We start from the raw sequence: 25,460 nt of genomic DNA on the forward strand, positions 1-25,460 counted from the left end.
TCATCAGAGTCTAACTGCCCCAAAAGAGAGCGAGGCAATCTGTCTTTCGAGAGGGGGAAAAAAAAATAGAGGCCAAAGTGCAGCATAGTCTTGAACGAGACAAATGTTAAGAAAAAAAATCTCTACCAATCTGAAATTCTATATCCAGTGAAAATATCTCTGAAGTACGAAGATGAAATAAAGACAAATTTTTATTTAAAAAAAAAGAAAACTAAGACTTGCAGTATAAGAAACATTAAAGGGAGATTATCAGGTATGTATGGTATTTCCTAGTTTGCTTTTGAGTACACCGTATGTCTCTGCAGTATTTCTTACAACTTCAAGTAAACCTATAATTATCTCAAAATAAAACACACACACAAAACTACACTATGACAAACAAAACAAAATCTATGGGATGTAGCTATAAGCGGACAAAGGTGAAATGTGTAGCTTTAAATACTATTTAAAAAAAGGTCTCAAGTCAATGATCTAACCTTCCATATTAAGAAATTAAGAGTAAAAGAAACTCAAAGTTAGTGGAAGGCAGGACAAAATAAAGAGCAGCCACACAATGAAAGAGGAAACAGATAATAAAAAAACCAATTAATTAAAAGTATGTTCTCTGAAAACAGGCTGCTCAGGAAAAAGAGAGGGAAAATATAAATTGCCGAAATCAGAAATGAAGATAGATATATAACTATATATCGGATGGACCTTAAAATACAATAAGAGAATATTAAGAACAGGCACGACGAGGCAACGAGACTGCAGGAAGGCCCTGGCTATAAAAGCTGAAGAACTGAGATATAGAGAACCGGAAACCATCCAGCTAGTGCACAGCCTAACGTGCCACTTTCCAAATGAAAGCCTGGAACCTTCAGCTGAGCACATACAGGGAGACAGGGACAAGGAAGTATAAGCAAGCTGTGTTGAACGTGTTACCCTCACACGTGCTGCCCCACTCTGGAAACCATGACTGCCCCACAGCCCACATATCTGAACCCCATCACCCGCCACCCGACCGCGTTCCAAGCGTTCCGAGGTAGTCCGGGTCCCACACCTCCACCCAGCAGACACTCTGGCCTGCCCCAGCCCAACCACCTCTCCCACGCAGGCGCAGTCTCACCCGCCCCGCCCAAGACATGAGCAGTGGCGCCCAACCCCCTCGGCCCCCACTCACCCCTCCCTATCCCATGTAGGCGGTCGCCTGTGTATCCAGTCTGCTGGAGCTCACTTTCATGGCGGGCCACATCCGCTGCCAACTCATACAGTCACCCCACCCTGCCCTGCCCCCCTTGAACTCTGGCCACACATCAATCAGCCTCGGGGGCCCCCAAATCCGCGCATGCGTGCATGTCCACCACGCCCCCCAGCCCTACGCAAGCGCAGACCGGCGATCCGGGCCACACCCACCCCAGCCTACGCAGGCGCAACCCCGACCTCTGCGCAGGCGCACGCCAGCGCCACGCCCCCTAAAACCGTGCACGCCAGGATCCCACCCCCCAGAGCCCTGCACACCCGGCCTTCGCCCCCTAGTGCCGCGCACACGCACAGCCACATCCTTCCCGGTGGTTGCCCACACAACAGTGCACCAACTTCTTGACCCTTGCACCCAACTCCCTGCCCTGCACACGTGCACACCCTTGCTCCAACACCCGGTACAAGCACCCTAGTCCCATACCTGGCAAATGCTCATGTGTCCGTCTGTGCTACAAAGCACACCAGAGCCAGGGCCCTGCCCGCTCTACATCACCTGCCCCTGACCGACGTCCTGCCCCAACCTCTGGGCCCCGTACCCCAAACCCTGATACCCATGTTCCACGCGCCCATCCACATCCTGCCTGCGCATGAGCTTCCAAGCGTCCGCACAGCCCCTCCCATCCATCTCCCACCGCACCCTACCTCTGTGTTCCCCCACACCCTTGCTCCTGTGCTCTAAGGCCTGCCTGAGCTGTACCCTGCACCCCACACCCCCTACCACACCTCCACAACTCCACGTCCCATAGGGGCACAACCCTGAAACCACTCACCGGCACAAGCAAGCATCAGCGTAGCGTCCCGACCCAGGCCTATCCATACCTGTCACCCATTACCACACTGTTATGTCCCGTCCCATGCCCTGCATCCTCCTCCACATCCATCCTGCAATTACAAAGTTTTAGACTAAAATCAATTTCCAAATGAATCCTATCAAAATATTTACAGGCCTCCAAGGCAACAAAAGATGAATGGGTATAGCCCAAATACCCATAAAGAATGGGAAAAAGATCAAAGGTGATGGTGGAGTTATACAGAGAAGGTAGGGTTTAACAAATGAGTATGACTACTGAATCAATTTATTGATATTTCTTTTAGTCTCCAGTACCTTAGAGCAGCTAGAAGTAAGAACCTAAAACTGGGGAACTGTCACCCATATCAAACTCTGAAATCGGTTCTACAACTAATTGTTGCTAAGTACTTTGAAATTTATTGCTTTTTGTATATACGTTATTTATTACAAAAAAGAAAAAAGGAGGAATGTAACAGTAAGATAGGATTAACAAATGAATATGACTGCTGAATCATTATATTGATATTTCTTTTGGTCTCCAGTGTCTTAGCGTAGCTAGAAGAAAAAACAAAAAATTGTGGAACTGTAAACCCATACCAAACTTTAAAATCTGTTCTATAACTACTTGTTAAAATGTACTTTTCTTTTTTGTATATATTTTATAGTTAACAATTTAAATATATTTTAAAAACTCCAAAAAGCACTCTATTTAAAACTTTGAATTCATTATAAAAAATATTCTCAAAAAGAAAACCCTAGGGCCATATGGTTTCATTAATGAATTCTATCAAACATTTGAAGAAGAAATAACACCTATCTTCGATACAAGCTCAGAAAATAGAAACACTTCCCAACTCATATATATGGTCAATACAATCCTGAAACCAAAATGTGACAAAGTCATTATAAGAAAAATATGGACACACCTTCTTTGTGAACAATGAAGCAAATATCCCTAACAAAATATTAACAAATTGAACCCAGCAATTTATAAAAAAGATAATACATTTTGACCATATTGGTACGGCTTATCAGAGAATTGCAAGGCCAGTTTAACATTTGACATTCAATAAACTTAATTCACAGTATTAATGGAATAAAGGAGAAAAAAACATGTTCTTTTCAATACATGCAATGGTAATTTTTTTAGATACTCACTTTAAGTTTTCTAACTCCTGCTTTCTCAATGGAGAAGAAGGTGGAGCTGGAATGAATTTATCTCCATCATGGCTTTTACTACTGAAAGAAAGACAAGATTATTAATTATGAAGAATAAATTAACAATTAAATGTAGCATTTAGTTTCCCTATCCCCACTCCCATGTAAATTTTTATGACAACAGTTAAAGAGACAAAACAAAGAAAATGCTTAGAAATTTGATAGCACTAATATATTAAAGCTATGCTGTACAATAGATTTATTTTTACCCCTGGTACCTTTATACTATATATTGGTTTCTTTTCTACAATAAAAATCTCAACCTGAAAACAGTATCTCTATTACATGATACAAACCACCCAAATATTTTCACACACATTTGTAATTTTTCTGATTGCCTTTTATCAACTAGAGTAAAACCCTTTAATGGGGAAAAAAAACCCCACAATTTTGTTCCAAATTTTCTACAATACACATGTATTTCTATTATAATCAAGAAGAAACGCTAAGATTAGAGATTTGAGTTAAAGGTACTAAACTATGGGCAGACCAAAACTGGTTCATGGGGCAGGTAGGTCTCTGTTCCTGTATCCTTTTCTTCTGAGCTTATTTAACCAAGGTTATATAACCTGAGCATGCAAGAAAACAGATCCTTGTCTTAGATGACCTTTTAGACACCAGAACACAGGTCATCCTCCTTGGAACCAAAATTATGAGGACAAGGAGACTAAGGAAGCAAATCAAATGTGAGAGGTCCTTCAATAAGGAAGATCCAGCATAAAATTCCTTCTACCACATATGGACAACTCTCTAATGGACTATGCCACTTGAAACCTCCCCACTTCCATCCCCTTCTCACCTCACATTCCTATAAAATCCCCCTTAACTCTCAGATGGGGAGACAGATTTGAGCCTTGCCTCCTGTCTACTTGCCAGTCGAACTCACAATAAAACTCTTTCTTTTTTTCAATATCCTGAAGACATAGTATTGGCTTTCGTGCACACTGAACAGCAAGCCCTTGCTTGTTAACAGTGCTGTGTGTTAACAGAATTTTCTATATATAATAGTGTTTTGCTAAACTCTCGCAACTTCTACAGAGTGGCATCATTTTAAATTTATATGAGAAAAATAAAAACATACAGAAATATTCATTAGTAGTTTACAGTATGTTAAAAAGCAGAAGATATTAAAAAATGTGAAGTTTCAGGACTCAAGTATTTAATAAAGGTAAAAAAAGGATGTCTCTTATAACAACAGGAGCTCTTGGAAATACTCCTCCTGACAATGAAGAGATGTTAGTTTCCACTCTTCTCACTCAAGATTCTCTCCTCATTTAGACTTTACCTTATTTTTCTCTTACTGAAATACTTAAGTATTCATATTTTCTTATTATTCAAAGTAGTGAATTTTGGAATTCTGGAGATTCTGGCTTAAGCTTTTATAAATTTATGTAAAAGACAAAGAGGCTGGTTGGTCAATTCTTGAAAGGATTTTGCTAAGGGAGGCCAAGGGATCAGAATACCTGCAAGTTTCATTGCTTTCACTGCTTTCTGTGTTCCCACCTAACTGATTATTGTTTTTAGAGCCATTTTCTTGTTTTGGATCTTGCTGTTCTTCTGGTAACAGCAACAAGGCATTTCTGAGACAAATGGCTGCAAACTCCATACTGGCTACAGGAATGGCTGAAGACTGTCCATCACTTAAAAGAAAACAAAATGAATTAGCTAAGTAGATAACATAAAAATAAATAAGACTTTTCTTTTGTCAATATTTAAACCAATATAATTGTAGATGAAAATTTTGTCATTTGATAGGTAGAAAATTCAATATAAGTAGTTATAAGAGAATGCTAAACATCCCTAATTTTGAATACTACATACAGGAAATAATAGATAAGCATTTTATACAGTGTCTCTAGGAACGAGAAAAGTTAGGATACTACTTAGAGAGTAAGTATAATGTCAATGGTAATGCAATAGAAAAACTGTAGACAGGGAAAATCATAATTTGTTGACATTTTATATTATTTTCTATTGGTCTAATATACCAAACTGAGCCTGCTTCATTACGCAAAAGATAAATTTTTGAAAATGATTAACAACTTTGAAACTGTAGGAAAATTATAGTTATAAAAATTCTTGCCGCAGTTGAACCAAATTAAGACCAAAATGTTGTATATCAGATACTATTTAAACTTTGGAAAAAGTTTTAAATGGTGATGACAAATTTTCTTTTTTGTGAAAAAAAAAAAAGGCAGCTAATTCTTTGCTAATTCTACTATATGCAAAAAAAACAGCAACTACAAATTAGAATCTTTATGCAAGATGAAGATGTTCATATTTAAGTTGTTCAACTGAAGGTTCTACATATGACAGCTTTCAAATTGCTTAGTTTACTTTATGTATTAGTACTTTTCCCTCCTAATACTAGGAATTTGGTTTAAAACATTTTCATTCCTAGGGACTGAGAAAATACCCAAAAGAAAAGTATCAATGATAAGAAAAACTATATAAAAAGAAAACATCAAGATGCCCTCTTCTGGACATTCTGAATAATGTTTCTTAGGCAATTAACAATTTCAGCACCCATGTACATAATAAACCATGGATATAAATACAGGGGTCTATTAGTTGAAGTAGCAATAAAATCTAATTATAAAGTGGTTCCACCTATTAAGTGATAAACCCCGAGCATACTTTTATACATAAGTAATATGTGAAATAGTATTAAATACATACACACTTTATGTGTGCAAAATACTTACTTATATACAGTATTCTGTATGGACTGTGATGCCAGAACTATTTTACGATGATAGCCTTGACCAACAATGGACTGCACGATTCCTTTTTTGCTTGGAAGTCCCTTAGTTTCTTGTTCAGAACTCTATAAAATATAAATAATTCCCTTTAAATTTAAGGGAATTAAAAGATGGGGCATGCAAAAGAATGAAAGAGGACCCCTACCTTATACCCTATACAAAAATTAAATCAAAATGGATCAAAGACCTAAATGTATGAGCCAGTACCATAAAACTTCTTGAAACAAATGTAGGCAGATATCTTCAAGAAGATGGACGTAGCTTCTTAAACTTTACACCTAAAGCAACAGCTGTGAAAGAAAAAATAGACAAATAGGAACTCCTTAAGATCAAGAGCTTCTGTGCCTCAAAGAACTTTGTGAAAAAGGTGAAGAAGTAGCCAACTCAATGGGAGAAAATATTGGGAAATGATAGATCAGATAAAGGCTTATATCCTATTTACATAAAGAAATTATACAGCTTACCAACAAAAGAACGAACATCCCAATTACAAAATGGGTAGAGGAAATGAATAGGCACTTTTCTGAAGACAAATACAGATGGCTAAAAAGCACATGAAGAACTCATCTTCACTGGCTATAAGGGAAATGCAAATTAAGATGACAATGAGATATCAGCTCACATCTATAAGAATGGCTGCTATTAAACAAACAGGAAACTATAAACGTTGGAGAGGATGCAGAGAAACTGGAACACTTATTAACTGTTGGTGGGAATGTAAAATGTTTCAGCCATTGTGGAAATCAGTTTGGTGATTCCTCAGAAAACTAAGTATTGAGCTGTCCTATGACCTGGCGATACCAATACCAAAAGAGTATATACCCAGGAGAGTTGAGGGCAGTGACACAAACAGACATTTACACACCGATGTTCACAGCAGCACTGTTCACAATTGCCAAGAGATGGAAACAATCCAGGTGCCCATCAACAGACAAATGGATACATAAAATGTGGCATATACATATGATGGAATATTATACAGCATTTTGACAAAATGATGTCCCTAAACATATGACAATGTAGATGAACCTTGAGGACATAATGCTGAGTGAAATAAGTCAGACACAAAAGGACAGATACTCTATGATTCCATTATTGTAACTCTGATAAAGCTATCAGTGTTTTGGAGCAGCTAGAAGGAAAATTCTGAGTCGAGGGCATGGTAGCCCATAACAAATTCTGGGAACTGCTCTGTAGCTGCCTGTTGAAGTGTGTTATGAAAATCATTGCTTTTATTTTCTTTTCTTTGTATAAAGATATGTGTTATATTTTACAACTAAAAAATGGTTTAAAAACACAACAATCACCATAGGCAGTTATAGTAATATCAGATAAATTCCTGAAATAAAAAATTTGAAAATATTTAGTAACATACCTCATTACTATAGCAAAGTTTATATTTGCAATAACTTTTTACTTGATATTTTTAGAAGCACACATTTTGACAGTTAATCAAATGGTATTTAAGATACTTTAATATTTAGAATTCAAGTAACTCTGATATCTGTATTTATAGATTTTTTTCCTTCCTTGCTTTAAATTGATTTATGAAACATATTGTACAAACAGGCTTTACGATGATAACTTAGATTTTTTTTTAATATGCCTATGGATAAGCTAACTTAGATATCCATTTTAGGTGCTTAAGATTTCTATATATACTAATTATAAAAATATTTGTATCTTCATATTTTCCTGAAATCAGGAAATATCTGCATTGCTATAGTTATGACCTATGTTACTAAATATTTTCCTGAAATCAGCAATGCAGATATTTGTAAGAACCTTCTACTTGATATTTTGAGGACATTCACAAGTTTGACAATGATCAAATGGTATCTAAGTGTTTAAGACTTAGAATTCAAGAACTTTGCTCTCTGAATATATAGATTTTTTCCTTGTTGCCTTAATTTTAAATTCGTTTATGAAACGTACTGCTTACAGGCTTTACAATGATTAAATGGGCATTTTATTTAAATATGCCCATGATTAAGCTAACTAAGATATCCATTGTTAGTGGTTCTGTCTTGTGTGTTTTCTTAACTAAAAAAAAAAATTAACAAAAAAATGGGCATGAAAAATTATCAGATACCTTTCATACTTGCTCTAAGTTTAAGAAATTTCTTTAGATCCATCAATGTGGATCTTTTGGTGACAAAGGAAGTATGTTTGATATTAGAGGGAAGATTACATGAGGCTGAAAGTACGATATATGCTGTATTTTATAATAATGAGGTCTGAGGTAACTCTAAGGAAAAAAGCAATTAAGAAACACTCAAGGATTTATTAAGAATGGTTCATTTAGAATGTTCTATAATCCATGCATCATGGATTATTATGGGCACTGTGGTATCAGAGTGAAGAAAGTAAGAGAGCCACAAAAATATGATGTAAAAGAAAAAGGAAGGGAAGGCAATGGTGGCTCAGTGGCAGAATTCTCGCCTGCCATGACGGAGACCTGGGTTCAATTCCTGGAGCCTGTCCATGTAAAAAAGGAAGCAGGTTCACTTAAAACATAGATCTTTTCTTTCCTTATTGAAAGTATTAAATTGTTAAGAACACATGAACTATAACAAGCTACATATGTTAAGAATTACATGGATACAATTCTTGTCTTCTTGGAAATTAAAATTTGAAAACCTTATAATCATTAAATTGAAAATCATAAAAGCTACTTACATACATATAGTATTTTTGGATATTTCACTAAGATTTATTATGTCACTATAGTACACTAATTGAAATCATCTTCCTCTTCTATTCAAATTCTCTGATTTATCTGTTGGTGGAATCCCAACTAGTAATCTTATAAAACATCCAGATTCTCATATACAGGGCTGAGCCAGAGCCAATCAAATTGGACCTGTAAAAACTGAACTCTTCCCTGCAATAAGACTTGTTCCATAAATGTTCTGTGCTATTACTTTTTATCCCCAATGTACCTAAATTATGGTTATGCTTCTATATATGACTTCTAATAAAACAAGGATCCTCTTACATATACATTTTCCTTTTTGGAGGGTACATGGGCTAGGACTATATATACATTTAAAAAATAAAACATTAGACAATGCTTTAAAAATACAATAAAACTGCTCTAATTGGAACTAATTTTGTGTTGAGGAGGAAGCTAAGCAATATTAATGAAAAATTAAAAAAAAGGAACACTGGGACCCAGTGTTGGAAGGTGTTTCATTCCGAGTTTTTTTCCTAGTGGTGGTGCTAAATTCACAACGATTCATCTCACACTCACTTCCCTGATCACCAAGGCCATGCAAACTGAAATGACTAGATCTAGAGATAAAATAGATGAAAACAAACTGGCCCATGATGGAATAGAACTAAAACACCCACAATAATAAACCATACCTTTAATAATATACAAATAGCCAGAAAGTATGCCAGATTAGTTTTCATGTAAATTGATCATAAATTATTAAAATATTCATTATTTTGTAGTGCCTTGGCAGTAGTACCACTCACAAATCTAAAGCGCTTTCAGAAAAATGCTATATTTTGTTTTTAATAACCTTCACTTTTTTCATATTTTAATGTTTTTAATATGAAATATAAAATATATATCACAAAAAGAAAAAGCAATGAATTTCAAAGTACATTTAACAAGTATTTACAGAACAGATTTCAGAGTTTGTTACAGGTTACCATTCCACTATTTCAGATTTCTCCTTCTAGCTGCTCCAAAACACTGGAGGCTAGAAGAAATATCAATAGAGTGATTCAGCAGTCATACTCATTTGTTAAATCCAATCTTCTCTGTTATACTCCTTCTTGTTCTTGGATCCTTCTCCCATTCTCTAGGGATCTTTGGGCTATGCACATTCTAACATTTTCATATTGGAAAAGGTGTCAACAGCATAGTATAGGGGGATGAAATTAGTTGCTATTCTTGGAGAGCCTGGCCCCTCTAGGTTTCAGGATTTATATAGCCTAGGAACCTTTTGGAGGTTATAGGTTTCAGAAAAGTAAACTTAGTGCATGAAACTTTTTTTTTTGGTATGCTGTATGGTGGGATCACATTTTGTTATTTTTCCAAGTGCATGAAACTTTTGTAGTGTCTCAGTTAGAGCCCTAAACTCCTTTAGAGTTAACAAGAATGATGTTGGTTGTGGTTGGCAAACCACAGCAATTAGCAATATCTGGCTGAAGCTTGCATAAGAGTAGCCTCCAGAATAATCTCATGACTCTATCTGAACTCTCTCAGCCACGTGATGTATTGTTTTCTTATATTTCTTTTCCCCCTTTTGGTCCAGAATGTGTTGTCAGTTCCATGGCACCAGGGCCAGGCTCATCCCTGGGAGTCATGTTCCATGCTGTCAGGGAGATTTCACCCCTGAATGTCATGTCCTCCATAGAGAGGGAGGGTAATGATTTTCCTTGTAGAGGTGGGTTTAGAGAGAGCGAGAGAGGCCACATCTGAGCAACAAAAAAAGTTTCCTGGCAGCAACTCTCAGGCCTAATTATAGTCTTGGCTTCTTTATGACAAAAATAAGTTTCATAAGGGCAAGCCTCAAAATCAAGTGCTTGGTCTATTTTCTTGTGAGTCCCTAATGTTTGGGAGAGTACCAGGGTTCCCCAGATGGGAAAGTTTAATAGTTCCATATTTTTTCTCCAGTCTCTCAAGGGACTCTACCAATACTTTTAAATTATCAGCCCATCATATTCTGGGATGTATCCAAGTATTTCATTAAGCTATACAGAATTACAAGCCCTCATTCCCAAACTGGGCTCCATGTGTTTGGACTGTTTAAATTAATAAGCGTCTCTTAAATTGGTTAAATACCCTCCCTAAAATTGGGTCTATATTTTTTTGTTCAGCAAATCTTTTCTCATATATTATACACTGTCCAGGTAAGCACAGGCCTGGCCTCTGTCAAGCAGTCTAAAACAACATATGCCATAGAAACAGGACAACAGGAAAAATTACTTCATTGGCATCACCAATTTAACAAAGGTAAAAACTGCTTTGTTTAGTATCCTTTTTTCCTCCCAATACAAAAGAAACTTCTAGAAATTTTATTTGGGGTTTATAGCTTCTCCTATGGGATTTTACTCTCTGATTTTATTTTAGAGTATTTTGAGGTTTGTTTTTACTCATTTAGGCCATTTCGGTTCCTTTTTAGAAGGACAAGCAGCTTAGACAGAGATAGATAATTGTTTATGGCAAGTTTCATATCATGTGTTTTCTGGTATCCACCAAGTTATGGCAACCAAAGTTATCTTTACCATTTTTTTAAAATTATAAACTTTGTAACTTTCTAGAAGAAAAAAGTGGGGACATGCTTATAAGTCCAATAAAATCCACATACATACAAAAAACTAAAAGTAATATTTCTAAAAATAAGCAATTTGAAAAGAAATTAAATCTCATATTTCTCTAAGGAAAGAGTATCTGTGGTTTCTATTAGCTGTGTAAAAGAAGTGACACCCACACTTAAATAAGCAATTTCTAGAGTCCCTTTCATTTAAAATATATAAATTCTGCCTAGAATTCTTGATTATTAGTTAATCTAAGAATTATACAATAAGCTTTCTTTTAGAAAGCAAGGAATAATTAGTCTATCACAAACTTTTCAAAGATATCACTCATCTCTTCCCCTTAATGAAGTACTCAAGTCATAAACTACATAAGTACCATGTATGAAAACTGCCCAGCAAACACAGTTCTTAAAACCCTTCAGTTTTTGTAGTTTCTTTTCAGGAAGTGCTGTTGTTTAGTAGTAGGAAAAGGGCATAAGCATCTTTTATCAACTGCAGACATGCCAGATAAACTTCAGGATACTATACGTTCCCAAATCCTATACAACTAAACAAGTACAACAAAGGGATGGATGGGTAGGAAATGGGGAGATATAGACGATCTGATAATTCTGATACAACCTGTTTTTTCCCTCCCTCCCACTGATTATTCCTTTAAGCTTCAAAAAGCTTAATGGATAATCTGCCATTTGAAAATGATCTAGGTATGGACACAGATGCAAGCTAGCCTGTTTCTCAGAGTCACTGTGGACAAGCATGTATCAGAGAGAAACAGCCTGGTAATCTATAAACTCTAAATTACTTACTGAAACAAAAATACCCCATCCCTACCCCTGGTGAGGAAATGCAGTTTAATACTGTTCTTTCCACACTCACTATGTTATCATTAGTCCTTCTCTAATTGCTTGGTTCACACATCATTCTCACACCAGCAGATGGCAGGGACCCGGCCCCAGCAGTAGCAAACCACTGCTCCAACCGATCTGACCTTGCTGGCTTCAGCTCTTTTAATGTGACTGTTGATATAAGTGGCCATACTAACCAACAGCTGGAATACTAATAAATGACTTTATGAAACTAAAGTTTTGTCCAACTGTTATAGAAAAGAAGACTATTTAATTTTATAAGTCATCTGAAGGTTAAAAAGGGGGTGAGGTCTACTACGTTACCAAGTATTTTTTGTTTTCCACAAAACAGATTTGGGGGAGGGATTTCAAAAGCATATCTAAGCCGTACTTACCCCCTTATTGGCAGCAATGCAGCACTCTGCCAGCCGTAGCCAGAGGCGGGGATTTGCATGGTAAACCTGAACTGCTTCAATCAGACACTCAAAGGCAGCAAGAGGCCTTCCAATGTGAAGAAGCTGAATTCCACAGTTATACAGCAACTCATACCTCTTGTTGGTTAGTAATGTACACATAGGTCTTCCTGAAAACTTTTTGCCTAGTGATGAAAATTAGATGAGAATAAATCCTTAGATTTAAAATAACAGTTATAGTGAAAACACTTATTCCACTAAGAACTTAAAAGCTACAAATTTACCTTGTCTAATTGCCAATAACCCCAACTAGGAGCTGTAATAGCTCTCAGCAATGATATTCCTATCCCTAACCCCACAAATACTTTACTGAGCAGTCACCCCAGTTGTCTGTGCTGGCAGAGCTAAAGAAGTCCTTCTCAGCCAGATCTTCAGGCAACAATATTCCAGGAAGGCAAAAATGAGCAATAAGACCCTTTGTCACTCTTTTGAATGTTCCACTGCCTTTTCCACATTTTATAGGCCTTATAAATATGTGCTGTCTTAATTAGAAGTATTAAATAATGGCAGGGGACTTTACTGTGGAAATAAAAATTAACGTGCCATACCTAAAATGGTTATGGCTCACTCAGTTACTCAATGTCTCACATTCCTTAATAAATTGAGACCCCTTATGATTTTATTTATTAAACATACTAATGTACAAATACAAACATTCTTACCATTTGATCATTCCATTCTACATATATAAGCAGTAATTCACAATATCATCACATAGTTGTATATTCATCATCATGATCATTTCTTAGAACATTTGCATCAATTCAGAAAAATAAATAAAAAGAAAACAGAAAAAAAATTCACACATACCAAACCCTATACCCCTCCCTTTCATCAATCACTAGCATTTCAATCTTCTAAATTTATTTTAACATTTGTTCCCCCTATTATTTATTTCCTTTTAATCTATGCACTTATGATTTTAGATACATTCTTCATCAATTAAAGTTTCTTTACATATTTTTGTGTATGTGTGTCACTTATTATCTTTTCTTGTTTACATTTTTGTGGTAACATATATATATGATATAAAACTTATTTTAACCACTTTCAAGTACGCAATTCAATGGTATGACATTCACAATGTTGTACCATTATCAACACCATCCTTTACCAAAACTTTTCCAACATCCCAAACAGAAACTCTATAGTGATAAAGCATTAACTCCCCATTCCCTCACTCCTGCCCCTGGTAACATGTATTCTAGTATCTGACCGTATGAATTTGCATATCCTAATTATTTCATATAAATGAGGCATACAATATTTGTCCATTTTTTGTCTGGCTGTTTTCACACATAATCCATTGGGCAATGGATTCTTAGACTTTACATTGAAAGTGCCTGCAACAAAAGAAAAAATGGACAAATGGGACTTCATCAAAATTTAAAACTTCATTTTTTTTACAGGTGAATAATATTCAACTGTACGTAACTACCACATTTTGTTTGTCTATTCTTTTGATGGGCACTTGTATTCTTCCCATCTTTTGACTACTGTTAATAATGCTGCTATGATCATCGGCATGAAAATACCATTTGAGTCCCTGCTTTAAATTATTTTGCAAATATACCTAGAAGTGGGATTGCAATGTCATTATCATAATCTATACTTAACTTTCTAAGGAACCACCAAATAGGTTTTTTTTTTTTTTTTTTTGCATGGGCAGGCACCGGGAATCAAACCTGGGTCTCCAGTATGACAGGAGAGAACGCTGCCTACTGAGCCACCGTGGCCCACCCTGAACCACTTACTAGTTTTACACGGTGGTTGGCACCAAGTTATATTACCATCAACACTGTGCAAGGGTCCCTATTTCTTTTCACATCCTCTTCAAACTTGCTATGTTCTGTGTTTTTAATAGTAGACATTGTAGTGGGTATGAGGAGGTATCTCACTGTGATTTTGACATGCATTTCCCTAATGGCCATTGATGTTGTGCATCTTTTCATGTGCTTACTGGTTATTTGTATTTCTTCTCTGGAGAAATGTCTATTCAAGTCCTTTGCCGCCACCACCACCACCACCACCATTCCCCTCCTTGTTTTGAGTTGTCTGTCTTTCTGTTGTTAAAGTATAGAAGTTCTTAATATATTCTAGATATTGACCTTTATCAGATATATTGTTTCCAAATATTTTCTCCCGTTCTGTAGGTTCTCTTTTCACTTTCTTTTCTTTTCTTTTTTTTGCATGGGCAGGCCCCAGAAATTGAACCCAGATCTCCAGCATGGCAGACAAGAATTCTGCCACTGAGCCACCATCACACCACCATCTTTTCACTTTCTTGATAATGTCCTTTGATGTATGAAGTTTTAAATTTTGACAGTGTCCCATTCATCTATTTTCTTCTTTTGTTACATGCACTTTCAATGTAAAGTCTAAGAATCCATTGCCTAATACAAGATCCTGAAGAGATTTCCCTATTTTTCTTCTAAAAGTCTCATGGTTTTAGCTCTTATAATTTGATTTTTGGTCCATTTTGAGTTAATTTTTATAAATGGTTTGAGGTAGGAAACCACTTTTATTCTTTAACATGTAGAGATCCAATTTTCACAGCATCATGTGTTGGACTATTCTTTCCTACTAAGTAGATTTTGCACTCTCAAATAAACCTTTGATGTGAGGGTTCATTTCTGAACTCTCATTTCTAATCCATTGTCTATTTGTTTGTCCTCATGCCAGTTAACACACTGTTTTGCTTACTGCAGCTTTGCAATAAGTTTTAAAATTGGGAAGTGAGTCCTCCAACTTTATTCTTCAAGATGCCTTTGGCTATTCAGGGCCTCTTAACCCTTTCAAAACATTTTGATAATTGGTTTTTCCATCTGCAAAGAAGGCTACAGGTGGACTTGACACCTTAACAATAGTTAGTCTTCCAATCTGTTCTAGTTTGAAAGCTGCCAGAATGCGATATACCAGAAACGGAAGTTTTTAAAAAGAGGAGTTTATTAAGTTGCAAGTATATAGTTCTAAGAACATGAAAATGTCCAAATTAAGGCATCAACAAGAGGTTACCTTCATTCAAGAAAGACTGATGAAGTTTGGGGTTTCTCAGCTGGGAGGGCACATGGCGACCTTTGCTAGCTTTCTCTCCTGGCTTCTTGTTTCATGACGCTTCCCTGGAGGCATTTTCCTTAATTTCTAAAGGTTTCTGGCTGCATGGGCTTTGTTGGTTCTGTTGGCTCTAAAGCTTTTTCCAAAATGGTTTCCTCTTAAAAGGCTCCAATAAGCAACTCTACCTTGAATGGGTGAAGACATATCTCCATGGAAACTATTTAATCAATAGTTACAAACCACAATTGGGTGGGTCATTATCTCTATAGAAATAACAAAAAAGCTCCCATCCGGCAATAATGAATGGGGATTAAAGAACTTGGCTTTTCTGGGGCACATAACAGATTCAAACTGGCCCACAATCTATGAACACAGAATGACAATCCATTTATTTAGTTCTTTAATTTCTTTCAGCAGTTTTATAGTTTTCCATGTACAAGTCTTTTATACCCTTGGATAAATTTTTTTGTTCAGTCCTTTGTGAAATTTACTCCTAGACATTAGTTTTTTTAGTTACAACAGTAAACTGCTTTTTTAAAAAAAAATTGATTTCCTTTTCAAAATACTCATGACTAGTGTTTAGAAACAACAGATTTTTGGATGTTGATCTATCCTGCCGCTTTAATGAATTTGTTTATTACCTTTACTAGCTTTGTAGACTTTTGGGGATTTTCTACAAAGAGAATAAGTTCTGCTTTGACTAGAACTTTCAGCAGAATGTTGAGTGGCAGTGGTTATGATGGACATCCTTGTCTTGCTCCTGTTTTTAAGGGGAAAGCTTTCAGTCTTTTACCACTAACTATGTATTAGCTGTGGTTTTCATAAATGCCTTTCATCAATTTGAGGTCTTTTTCTAATCCTAGTTTTCTGAGTGCTTTTATCAAGGGGTACTGGATTTTGTCATATTCCTTTGTGGAGCAATTAAGAAAGCTATATGTGTGGGGTTTTTTCCTTCAGTTTATTAATGTGGCATATTATTTTAATTGATTTTCTTCTGTTGAACCACCCCTGCATTCCTGGGATAAATCTATATACTTGATATAGTATACAATCCTTTTAAGTTGCTGTTGGATTCACTTTGCTAGTATTTTTTGTTGAGGACTTCACATCTATGTTCATTAGGGATATTGGTCTCTGAGTTTCTTTTATCTTTTTCTGGCTTTAGTATTAGGGTGATGCTGTCCTCACAGAATGAGTTAAGATGTGCCTTCCTCTTCAATTTTTTTGAAAATGTGAGGATTGGTGTTAATTCTTGGAATGTTTGGGAGAATTCACCAGTGAAGTTGTCTGGTCCTGGACTTCTCCTTGTTGGGAGTTTTGATTACTGATTCATTATATTTGTTATTGGTCTGTTGAGGTCTTCTATTGTTTTACAGGCAATTTGTTTTCTAGGAATTTGTCCATTTCTTCTGGGTTATCTAATTTGTCAATGTACAACTGTTCATATATCCTCTTATAATCCTTTTTCTTTCTGTTAGGTCAGTAGTAATGACCACCCCTTTCATTTCTCATTTTAGTTATTTGTGTCCTTTTTCTTTTTCTTTGTCAGGTTAGCAAAAGATTTATTGATTTAACCAAGTTTTTCAAAGAACTAACTTTTGTTTTGTTGATTGTCTCTACTGCTTTTCTGTTCTCTATTTCTTTTATTTCAGTTCTAATCTTTATATTTTCATACTGCTACTCACTTTGGGTCTCATTTCCTCTTCTTTTTCTAGTCCTCCAGTTATGAGGTTAGGTGTCTGATTTGAGATCTTTCTTATCTTAACATAAGCATTTAGGACTATGCTTCCTCTCAGCACTGTTTCTGCTACATCCTATAAGTTTTGGTATGTTGTGTTTTTGTTCTCCTTTTTCTCAAAATATTTCCTAATTTCCCTTGTGATTTCTTGTTTACCTATTGGTGAAGACTGTACTGTTTTAAAAAAAAAGTGTATTGTTTAGGGTGCATGGGTGGTTCAGTGGTAAAATGTTAGCCTGTCATCTGGGAGACCTGAGCTTGATTCTTGATCCATGCGCCACCCCTACCCCCTTACCTCCCCCCAAAAAGAGAGTGTATTGTTTAATTTCCACGTATTTGTGAATTTTCTAGTTCTGCCTTTGTTGATGATTTCTAGCTTCATTCCACGGTGGTCAGAGAAGATAATGTGAATGGTTTCAACGTTTAAAATTTACTGAGACTTGTTTTGTGACCTAATATATAGTCTATCCTGGAGAATGATCCATATGCACTAGAGGAAAACATGTATTCTGCTGTTGTTATTGAAGTGTGACAATACGTAGTACGTATATGTATTAGGTCTAGTTGGTTCATTCTACTGTTCAAGTCTTCTATTTTCTTATCTATTGTCTAGATATTCTATTTTGTCTAGATATTCTATTTTCGTTATATTTTAAAAAACTAAATAATTGTTTGTTTATACACATTCAACACCAAGGATCCATAGATAATGAATAATAAAAAAGTCAGGAATTTGCTTAAAAATTGTCAAATGCTGTCAACTATCACAAGGGAATGAAAAGGAGCTATAATAAAACTAGCATGGCACAGTTTGATTAATTTTGACTAATCAAAAATTCTGGTTTATAACATTAGCACATGGGATTTTGATAAAATCCTGGAAAATTGAATGCTATTTTAATTTTCTTTGTTACTTGAAGTAGCAATAGCCACTAAAACTTCCCAGAGCTAAATTAGTTGGCCAGCATCAGTAAGAATTTTATGTAGTACACATGGTATGCATTTTGGCCAGATGTTTATTCTTTAAAGTATGTTTTCCTTAGACAGTAAAATATAAACCATCCTCCGTTGCTGGGCTTACTTGGATCAGTGCTGCCTGAACTGAGCTGTGCACAGACATTGTCGTTTTCCTGTAGAGCCTTTTTAAAGTAGAAAATTCCCAAATTGTGCTTGCTCATGGCGAAATGGATGCAACCAAGATTATTCCAGAACATGCATCTCAAGCATTCACCTGAGGAAAAGACAAATACGTGCACAGAAAAATGTTACTATTGATGTACCTTATACAAGAATTATTCCTACCTAGCATGAGTTAATTCTATGTATAATTCCACTTTGTCCCTATAAAACAGTTCATAAGACATTTGAAATTTAGGAAACATCTGAAATTTTGTAGTTCTTTTCATTTAAAATATATGTTATTAACGGTAATAATATTATTTTAAGAAACCAACCCCGCATATTGTTTTGGCTTGTTTATTTCTTTTAGTTTTTAATAATAGGCAGATAACACAAAACTGCAAAATACAAAATTATTTATTTATAACAATATATATGTACTGCGTATCCACATAATGTAATTCTATGCAGAAACTGGAAAGAATAAAGCAAGTATATATATGGAAACAGCCAAAATACATCATATGAAGAACAGAATATATAAAATCTTGTTTTTGTTAGATAAACAGTAAGCATCCATTGTTTCTTTAAATTCACACTTTTTTTTTTTTGCATGGGCAGGGACCAGAAATCGAACCCGGCATGAGTCACTGTGGCCTGTTCTAAATTCACACTTATTTAAATATCATTGCAGCTCATCATCTTCTTGTTTGTTGGGCATTTGTATTTATCTTCTAAACTGCCTCTTTTTATCCTTTACCCATGTTTTTCTTTGGTTAAAGGTGTTTTTCTCACTGGTTATCTCTTGGTTTGTATGTTACAGACATTAACCCTCTGTTACTAATATATCAAACATTTTCCCCTCATTCCCAGTTGTCATCATCTGTCTTGTGACTTGGTATGTATATATATTTAATCTTAAAAAGTTTTACATTTTTAAATGATGGAACTCCATGTTCTTGCACTTTAGACCATGTTTACTCAAACCTTTTCTACCACAAAATTAAAATGCTCATTTAAGTTTTCATTTGCTAATTTTGTGATTTTATCTTTACATTTGAATCCTTCGTTTCTCCAGATTTATTTTTTTTGGTAAAAACAATCCAAGTTTTATTTTTAGTTTTCTAAAAGTTTCTGAAATATTCCAAAACAATCTACTCAATAGTCCCTATTTTCATCAATGGTATAAAATGTCTGACCAGGCTGGCAAAATTAGTAACCAGGATATTTCATTAATACTGGGGGAAAAAAAAAAATCAGAAGCCAGCCTTTAGCTAATTAAGCAACTATATTATTTTTAAAACAGAAAAACTACACTTAAAATAAAAGATAGTAGGAAATAGACCAAAATGTTTAAAAGAAGTGCTTTTGGTAGTGCCACTGTATGCAATTTAAGAAAAATCCAATTTTCCAAATTTTCTCTAATAAGCATATTTTATCAACAACAAAAAAATAAAGTTTATACATGGGAAATAAAGATTTTAAAATTAATAACTGAAAATATCAATATATAAAATATACCACATCATAAATTTATTTCTATTACAGTATCATAAGTATTGGCTAGTCAACTACATGCCTTGTTCTTGACTACACTTTAGAGACTGACAATAACAATTCTCACATCTATAAGACAATCCTAAGCAAAATTTTCTCAAAGTATATTATCTTTTTCAGTTTGAGAGATTTCCATGTTTAGGTGTTTCACCTCTGAGGAAAATCTGACAGTAAAAAAGGAACAAAAATTAAAATTTATTATAGTTAAAAATGATACTATGAACCAAAAGGATGTCTCAATGAGAATTATAATAGAACAATCTGCCTTTCTCCATTCTCCGTGACTCCACTGAACTGAAGGGGTAAATGGAGGAAGATTTAAGTTTTGTATGCATGTGTGCTTATGTATGTACCACAACAGAATCTAAAACAAAAACAAAAAACTTATCATTTGCATTTTAAACCAGGTGCAAAACAAACAACATTTATCTTCACTTCTTGAATACATTTATTTTCCTCCACCGTTCTCATAAAATAGCAATGATATAGGGCAGGCCACGGTGGCTCAGCAGGCAGAGTTCTCGCCTGTCATGCCAAAGACCCGGATTCGATTCCCAGGGCCTGCCCATGCAAAAAAAAGGCAATGATATGAACCTAAATGATAGCCATAAACTTTATAGTTAATATCAAGCAATTCATTAAAACTTCCTAAACAGCAGCAAGAAAAAGTAACAGTTACGTTTCTAACTTTATAGAAATATTTTTATATAGTTAATGGTCTTAAGGAAATGATATTATTCACTATTTTTATGGGAGAAAAGGGAAAAGTAAAAACATTATCACCAAATTTCCTTAAAAGGTCTTGCTTCATAAGTCAAAAGTTCATGGACCTACGCCCTGGACATACTTTCTAAGCTGGTATTTATTAAAGGAAAGTGAGATTTCTATGGTGGAAATGAACTATAAACTAAAATTTTAAAAATTTTCTACAGCAGAAATATTAAAATATTTCCATTAAAAATTAGCATATATTACTAAAATCAATAATTCTGAAGTTATCTAGGAGGAAAACCAAGCATCAAGGAACAGAAGAGCTAGTAAATCTCACAATTTGCTTTTACCTGTTTTCATAAATCCTGGATGTTCAGCAATGTTTGAACTATTTAATAGCTTCACAGCTTTTCGATAATTGCCTCTTAGGTACTCAAAATTGCTTTTAAGAAATAGAGAGGGTGCAGACTGTAAAGAAAATACAAGTTACTTTTAATTTGTTTTCAGATGCCTAATGTGAGACCATAATTGTAATGTGTTCAACTTAATCAGTTGGTTAAGTCAAGGTCACAAAAAACTGAAATGTACACATTTTAACACTCAATCTAGTCTCTAAATTTTCACTGCTCTCTCAAACTAAAAAAATGAAATCTCAGAGAGTACCCTGCATAAAGGGCTACCTAAAAAAAAATACATACGACATTTATGTGTAGGAATACAGTTTTCACAATATTAACGGATTGTCTTCTACTATGCTACTAAATTGAAGCCAAGTTAATAAGCACAAACTAGGTTCTTCATGTTAAGATATTATTAGAAAGATAGGTTATCTTCCTTATTTTTAATGATACAAGTGCACCCAAATTAGAATCCAAAGAGATACAAATAAATCAAACACCTTTTCCAGTAAGGAAAAAAAGTGTCACTCTAGGAACAGAAGAATTTTCTAATAGAATGCCTTATTTTCAAGAGCTAGTCTTGCTATTTCAAAGATTGTGTTTTGTATTTCACTTCTAAGAATCCTCATGGTACAGGGTCCTCTAAATAGTACCTATTTATAGTGTGCAAAGCATGCAGAGATCTAGGGACTAAAAGCCTACCCAGGAGACTATCTGGGATCTCTGTCTCATTTATTCACTTAGTTTAGGAACAGGCTTTCCTTCTCAATCTTACTTCATCCTTTGCTCTGCCTCCCATTCACCTGAGAACTGTTATAGTCATTGAGGAAACAAGGTCTTTCAAGGCTTACCCCAGATGGCAGTTGTGCCAGTTTGAAAGGACGTACATAACCTAAAAAGGCCATATTTTAATCCTAATTCCATTTTGTAAAGGCAGCTGTTTCTTCTAACCCTATTCGGTACTGTATGTTGGAAACTTTAATTAGCTTATCTGCATGGAGATGTGACTCAATCAGTGTGGGTATTAAACCTGATTAAACCAATCATGTGTGGGTGGTAAAAGATTCCAGGTGGGTTTGGATTGGTTTTCCTGGAATACTATAAAAGAGGAAACATTTTGGAGAAAGAAAGAGATTCAGAGAGATACTGAGAGAGCAGAACGACTTAACACCAGAAGCAGAGAGTCCACCAGCCAGCAACCTTTGGGGATGAAGAAGGAAAATGCCTCCTGGGGAGCTTCATGAAACAGGAAGCCAGGAGAGAAAGCATTTAACGCTGTGTTCGCCACATGTCTTTCCAAAGAGAGAAACACTGACAGTGTTCGCCATGGACCTTTCCACTTGAAGGGAGAAACCTTGAACTTCATCAGCCTTCTTGAATTAAGGCATCTTTCCCTGGACGACTTAGATTGGACATTTCTATACATTTGTTTTAATTGGGACATTTCCACAGCCTAAAAACTGTTAACTTGCAGCTCATTAAATTCCCCTTTTTAATAACCATTGAGTTTCTGGTATATTGCATTCTGGCAGCTAGCAAACTAGAACAGCAATATCCCCTTAGGAAGTTTTCCCTGATTTAGGTATCACTATTACACTGTATCAGAACAATTTATTTTCCTGTTTGTCTCTCTCCCCTGACATGACTTCCATTGAGGCAGAGATCATGCCTTTTACCTCAAAAAATGTGTTAATAACTGGCTTGCTAGCTGGCTACCCTTTCCCTCTTAGCCTCAGGTTTATCCTCTCAGACCTAGGCTACAATTGTTTTCTTCAAAAGTCACTTAAGTACTGTCCCAATGGCTAATGTGGATTCTGTTTGAGATTTCTAGGTTCAGTTTACCTGAAATATTCCTATTACAAACTATTATCTCCTCATGATTTCTTACATCTAATTTACATAAAAGCATCAAGATAGATCACATTTCTATTTCTTCCCTATACCACCTTAAAAATTATTTAACAATGGAGGTTGAGATGTAGGGAGTAGAAGAAAGGAGTTTTATCTCAAATACTTAGTATCCAAAAACGATTCAGAAGTGGCAGTGTTTGGCTACAACCTAAATGCTATTTTTTTTTGTATGCTGTATGGCAGGGTCACGTTTCATTATTTTTCCATGTTGAGTACCCCGTTATTGCAGCAACATTTGTTGAATTTTTGTTTGTTCGTTTGTTTTGTTTGTTTGTTTTTCGGGAAGTTCATGGACCGGGAATCAAACCCGGGTCTCCCGAATGGCAGGCGAGAATTCTACCACTGAACTACCCTTGTACCCCCCAAATGCTAATTTTTAGTAAATGTTTTGAGTATAATATTAAAATCCCTAAATAACCACAATATTTAATAACAACAAAATGTTGAAGTGAATTGTGATAAACCACTCAAAGAATATTAGGTAGCTCTTACATCATTTGTAATAACAAATTATGGTTTTGAAGGCTACATACCAAGGGATATGTCTGTTATAATTTTAAGTGAGAAATGTATATTAAATCATAGGTATAGCATCATCATTACTTTACAACTCTGTAATATCAAAAAATATAATGATAATAGGCTGAATTATTTAAAATGAAGAAGTACTCAGAGTTCAATTAAGAAGTTTTTAGGGAATAAAAGCCACAAATTGAAAAACAAGAGAAAAGTCTAGAAGAAACTTACATTTCCAGCGGTATTCATAACTGACTTGATTTCCCTTTTGCATGCTTTCAGGGACTTCATTTGGATATAAGCTCTCACTTTATACTGTTAAAGGGAAAATGCCAGTATGCAAGAACTATAATGAATTTACACACAGTGAAGCAGTTTTATTTTCTAGTTAAGGAAATTAAACAAAATTTATTTACAACATGGTTATGCCAGTTTCTTGCAAAAGCAAGTTTACAGGTATCTTAAATATTCTACTTTAACTGTATTACTGAAATACACACTAAAAAATTTAATTTGGTAGAATAAAATTTATTCTTGTGCTCCAAGCAGAAGTCCTACCAATTCTTATATACACATGGCTAATTAACAATGAACTTTTAAATTCTACAAACTGATTTTATTATCCAATACACTCCCTGGCTATTTCTCCTACCCTTTTATAGAGTTATTAAAAGAAATTTTAGTGCATTATCATTTTAAGCAAAATATATTTATGAAGATGAACATACAACTACACATCAAAGCCAAATACATGTACATACCTTGATTTACTGCTTTCAATGATTTATGACATAGCTTCCTCATTCATAACTACAAGTAAATACACATGATGCATAACCTTTTATTATTTACCCTACCTGATGTATCTTTGATTTTGCAGCTTCTATTAGAGCTCCATTTTCAGCTCTATGATTAGAGCCATCTTTGATGGTGTTATTACCAGCCTGTAAGGTGGTAAAATAAAGTTAACCAAGAGTAAATATTTTTAAAATTAGTGATTTACAACTGAGCTCATCTGAATCAATTAGAAAGCAATTTTCAAAATTCAGAATCCTAGGTCCTATTCCCAGAAATTCAGGTTCAGTGGTCTGGAATGAGTGTCAGGAAACTCTGTTTAGCTATTGTTGAGCATAACATTGGGCCAGGCTTAAAAAGCAAAGATATTACTCAGGCAAAATTCATATTATCTTTCTAAAACTCAGATGTTATACCTTTCTTTAAAACTTTCTCTGGTATAGACACCACCACCAAGATCAAGTTCTTAACTTTTATTATTCAAATTAATTTCTCCACAATATGACCCATATTCATTTCCCCATCTCTTCCACTGCTCTGGACATTCCTCACATACTACTCATTGCAGGTTACCAGAAATTTTCCCAGCACACCAGACTCTCACATCTCTAGGTTTTGCTTGTGCAATTTTCTCAGCCAGAATAGTTATTCTTCTCCTTCTTTTTTTGGCTTGTCAAAGTACTATCACCTTTGCTTTAGCTACATATTGCTAATTGCCATGGCATGACAAATCCCAACTAACAGTATTCCTGCAAACTCTAAAGAATACCCAGGGCTCTGACACTCTATAGAAGTTTCACTCACTAAGGAAGGGAAGTACTCAAAACTGTTAAGCTGTGTTCCAGTAGCCAGTTTTTCAGAAACCTACTACCTCCAGATGGTTTCTAAGCCAGATCAGCCCTGAAACACAGAGTTACCAGTATCTCCAAGAGCATCAATCAGTTGTATCCCCTTGCCCCACAATTTCAACACCCTTTTTCAACATGAAGTTAGAATGGTCATTGCCTAAATATCCCCAAAGATTGGAAGAAGGATAAAAGGAGAAGGAGTTGTA

At 35.3% G+C, this 25,460-nt stretch overlaps 1 protein-coding gene across 10 annotated transcripts in view; it reads right to left on the minus strand.

Annotated features, from left to right (window-relative positions):
• CNOT10 (CCR4-NOT transcription complex subunit 10) overlaps positions 1–25,460 on the minus strand; it is an 89,806-nt gene that overhangs the window by 19,080 nt on the left and 45,266 nt on the right. For 8 of the 10 annotated variants that reach the window (XR_013162859.1, XM_077129903.1, XM_077129905.1 and 5 more), the window contains 8 exons: positions 24,469–24,555; positions 23,843–23,926; positions 21,137–21,254; positions 18,481–18,630; positions 12,530–12,732; positions 5,956–6,077; positions 4,714–4,890; positions 3,191–3,271 (listed from right to left, as the gene is read on the minus strand). Coding sequence is in view for 9 of the 10 variants with exons in the window: in XM_077129903.1 (XP_076986018.1) it covers positions 3,191–3,271; positions 4,714–4,890; positions 5,956–6,077; positions 12,530–12,732; positions 18,481–18,630; positions 21,137–21,254; positions 23,843–23,926; positions 24,469–24,555 (1,022 nt within the window). In the remaining variant the exon portion in view is untranslated. The remainder of the gene's footprint in view (positions 1–3,190; positions 3,272–4,713; positions 4,891–5,955; positions 6,078–12,529; positions 12,733–18,480; positions 18,631–21,136; positions 21,255–23,842; positions 23,927–24,468; positions 24,556–25,460) is intronic. The other 2 variants (XM_077129904.1, XM_077129902.1) reach the window with 1 other exon arrangement.

Source organism: Tamandua tetradactyla, chromosome 15, assembly GCF_023851605.1.
Source record: "Tamandua tetradactyla isolate mTamTet1 chromosome 15, mTamTet1.pri, whole genome shotgun sequence".
Lineage (NCBI taxonomy): Eukaryota > Metazoa > Chordata > Mammalia > Pilosa > Myrmecophagidae > Tamandua > Tamandua tetradactyla.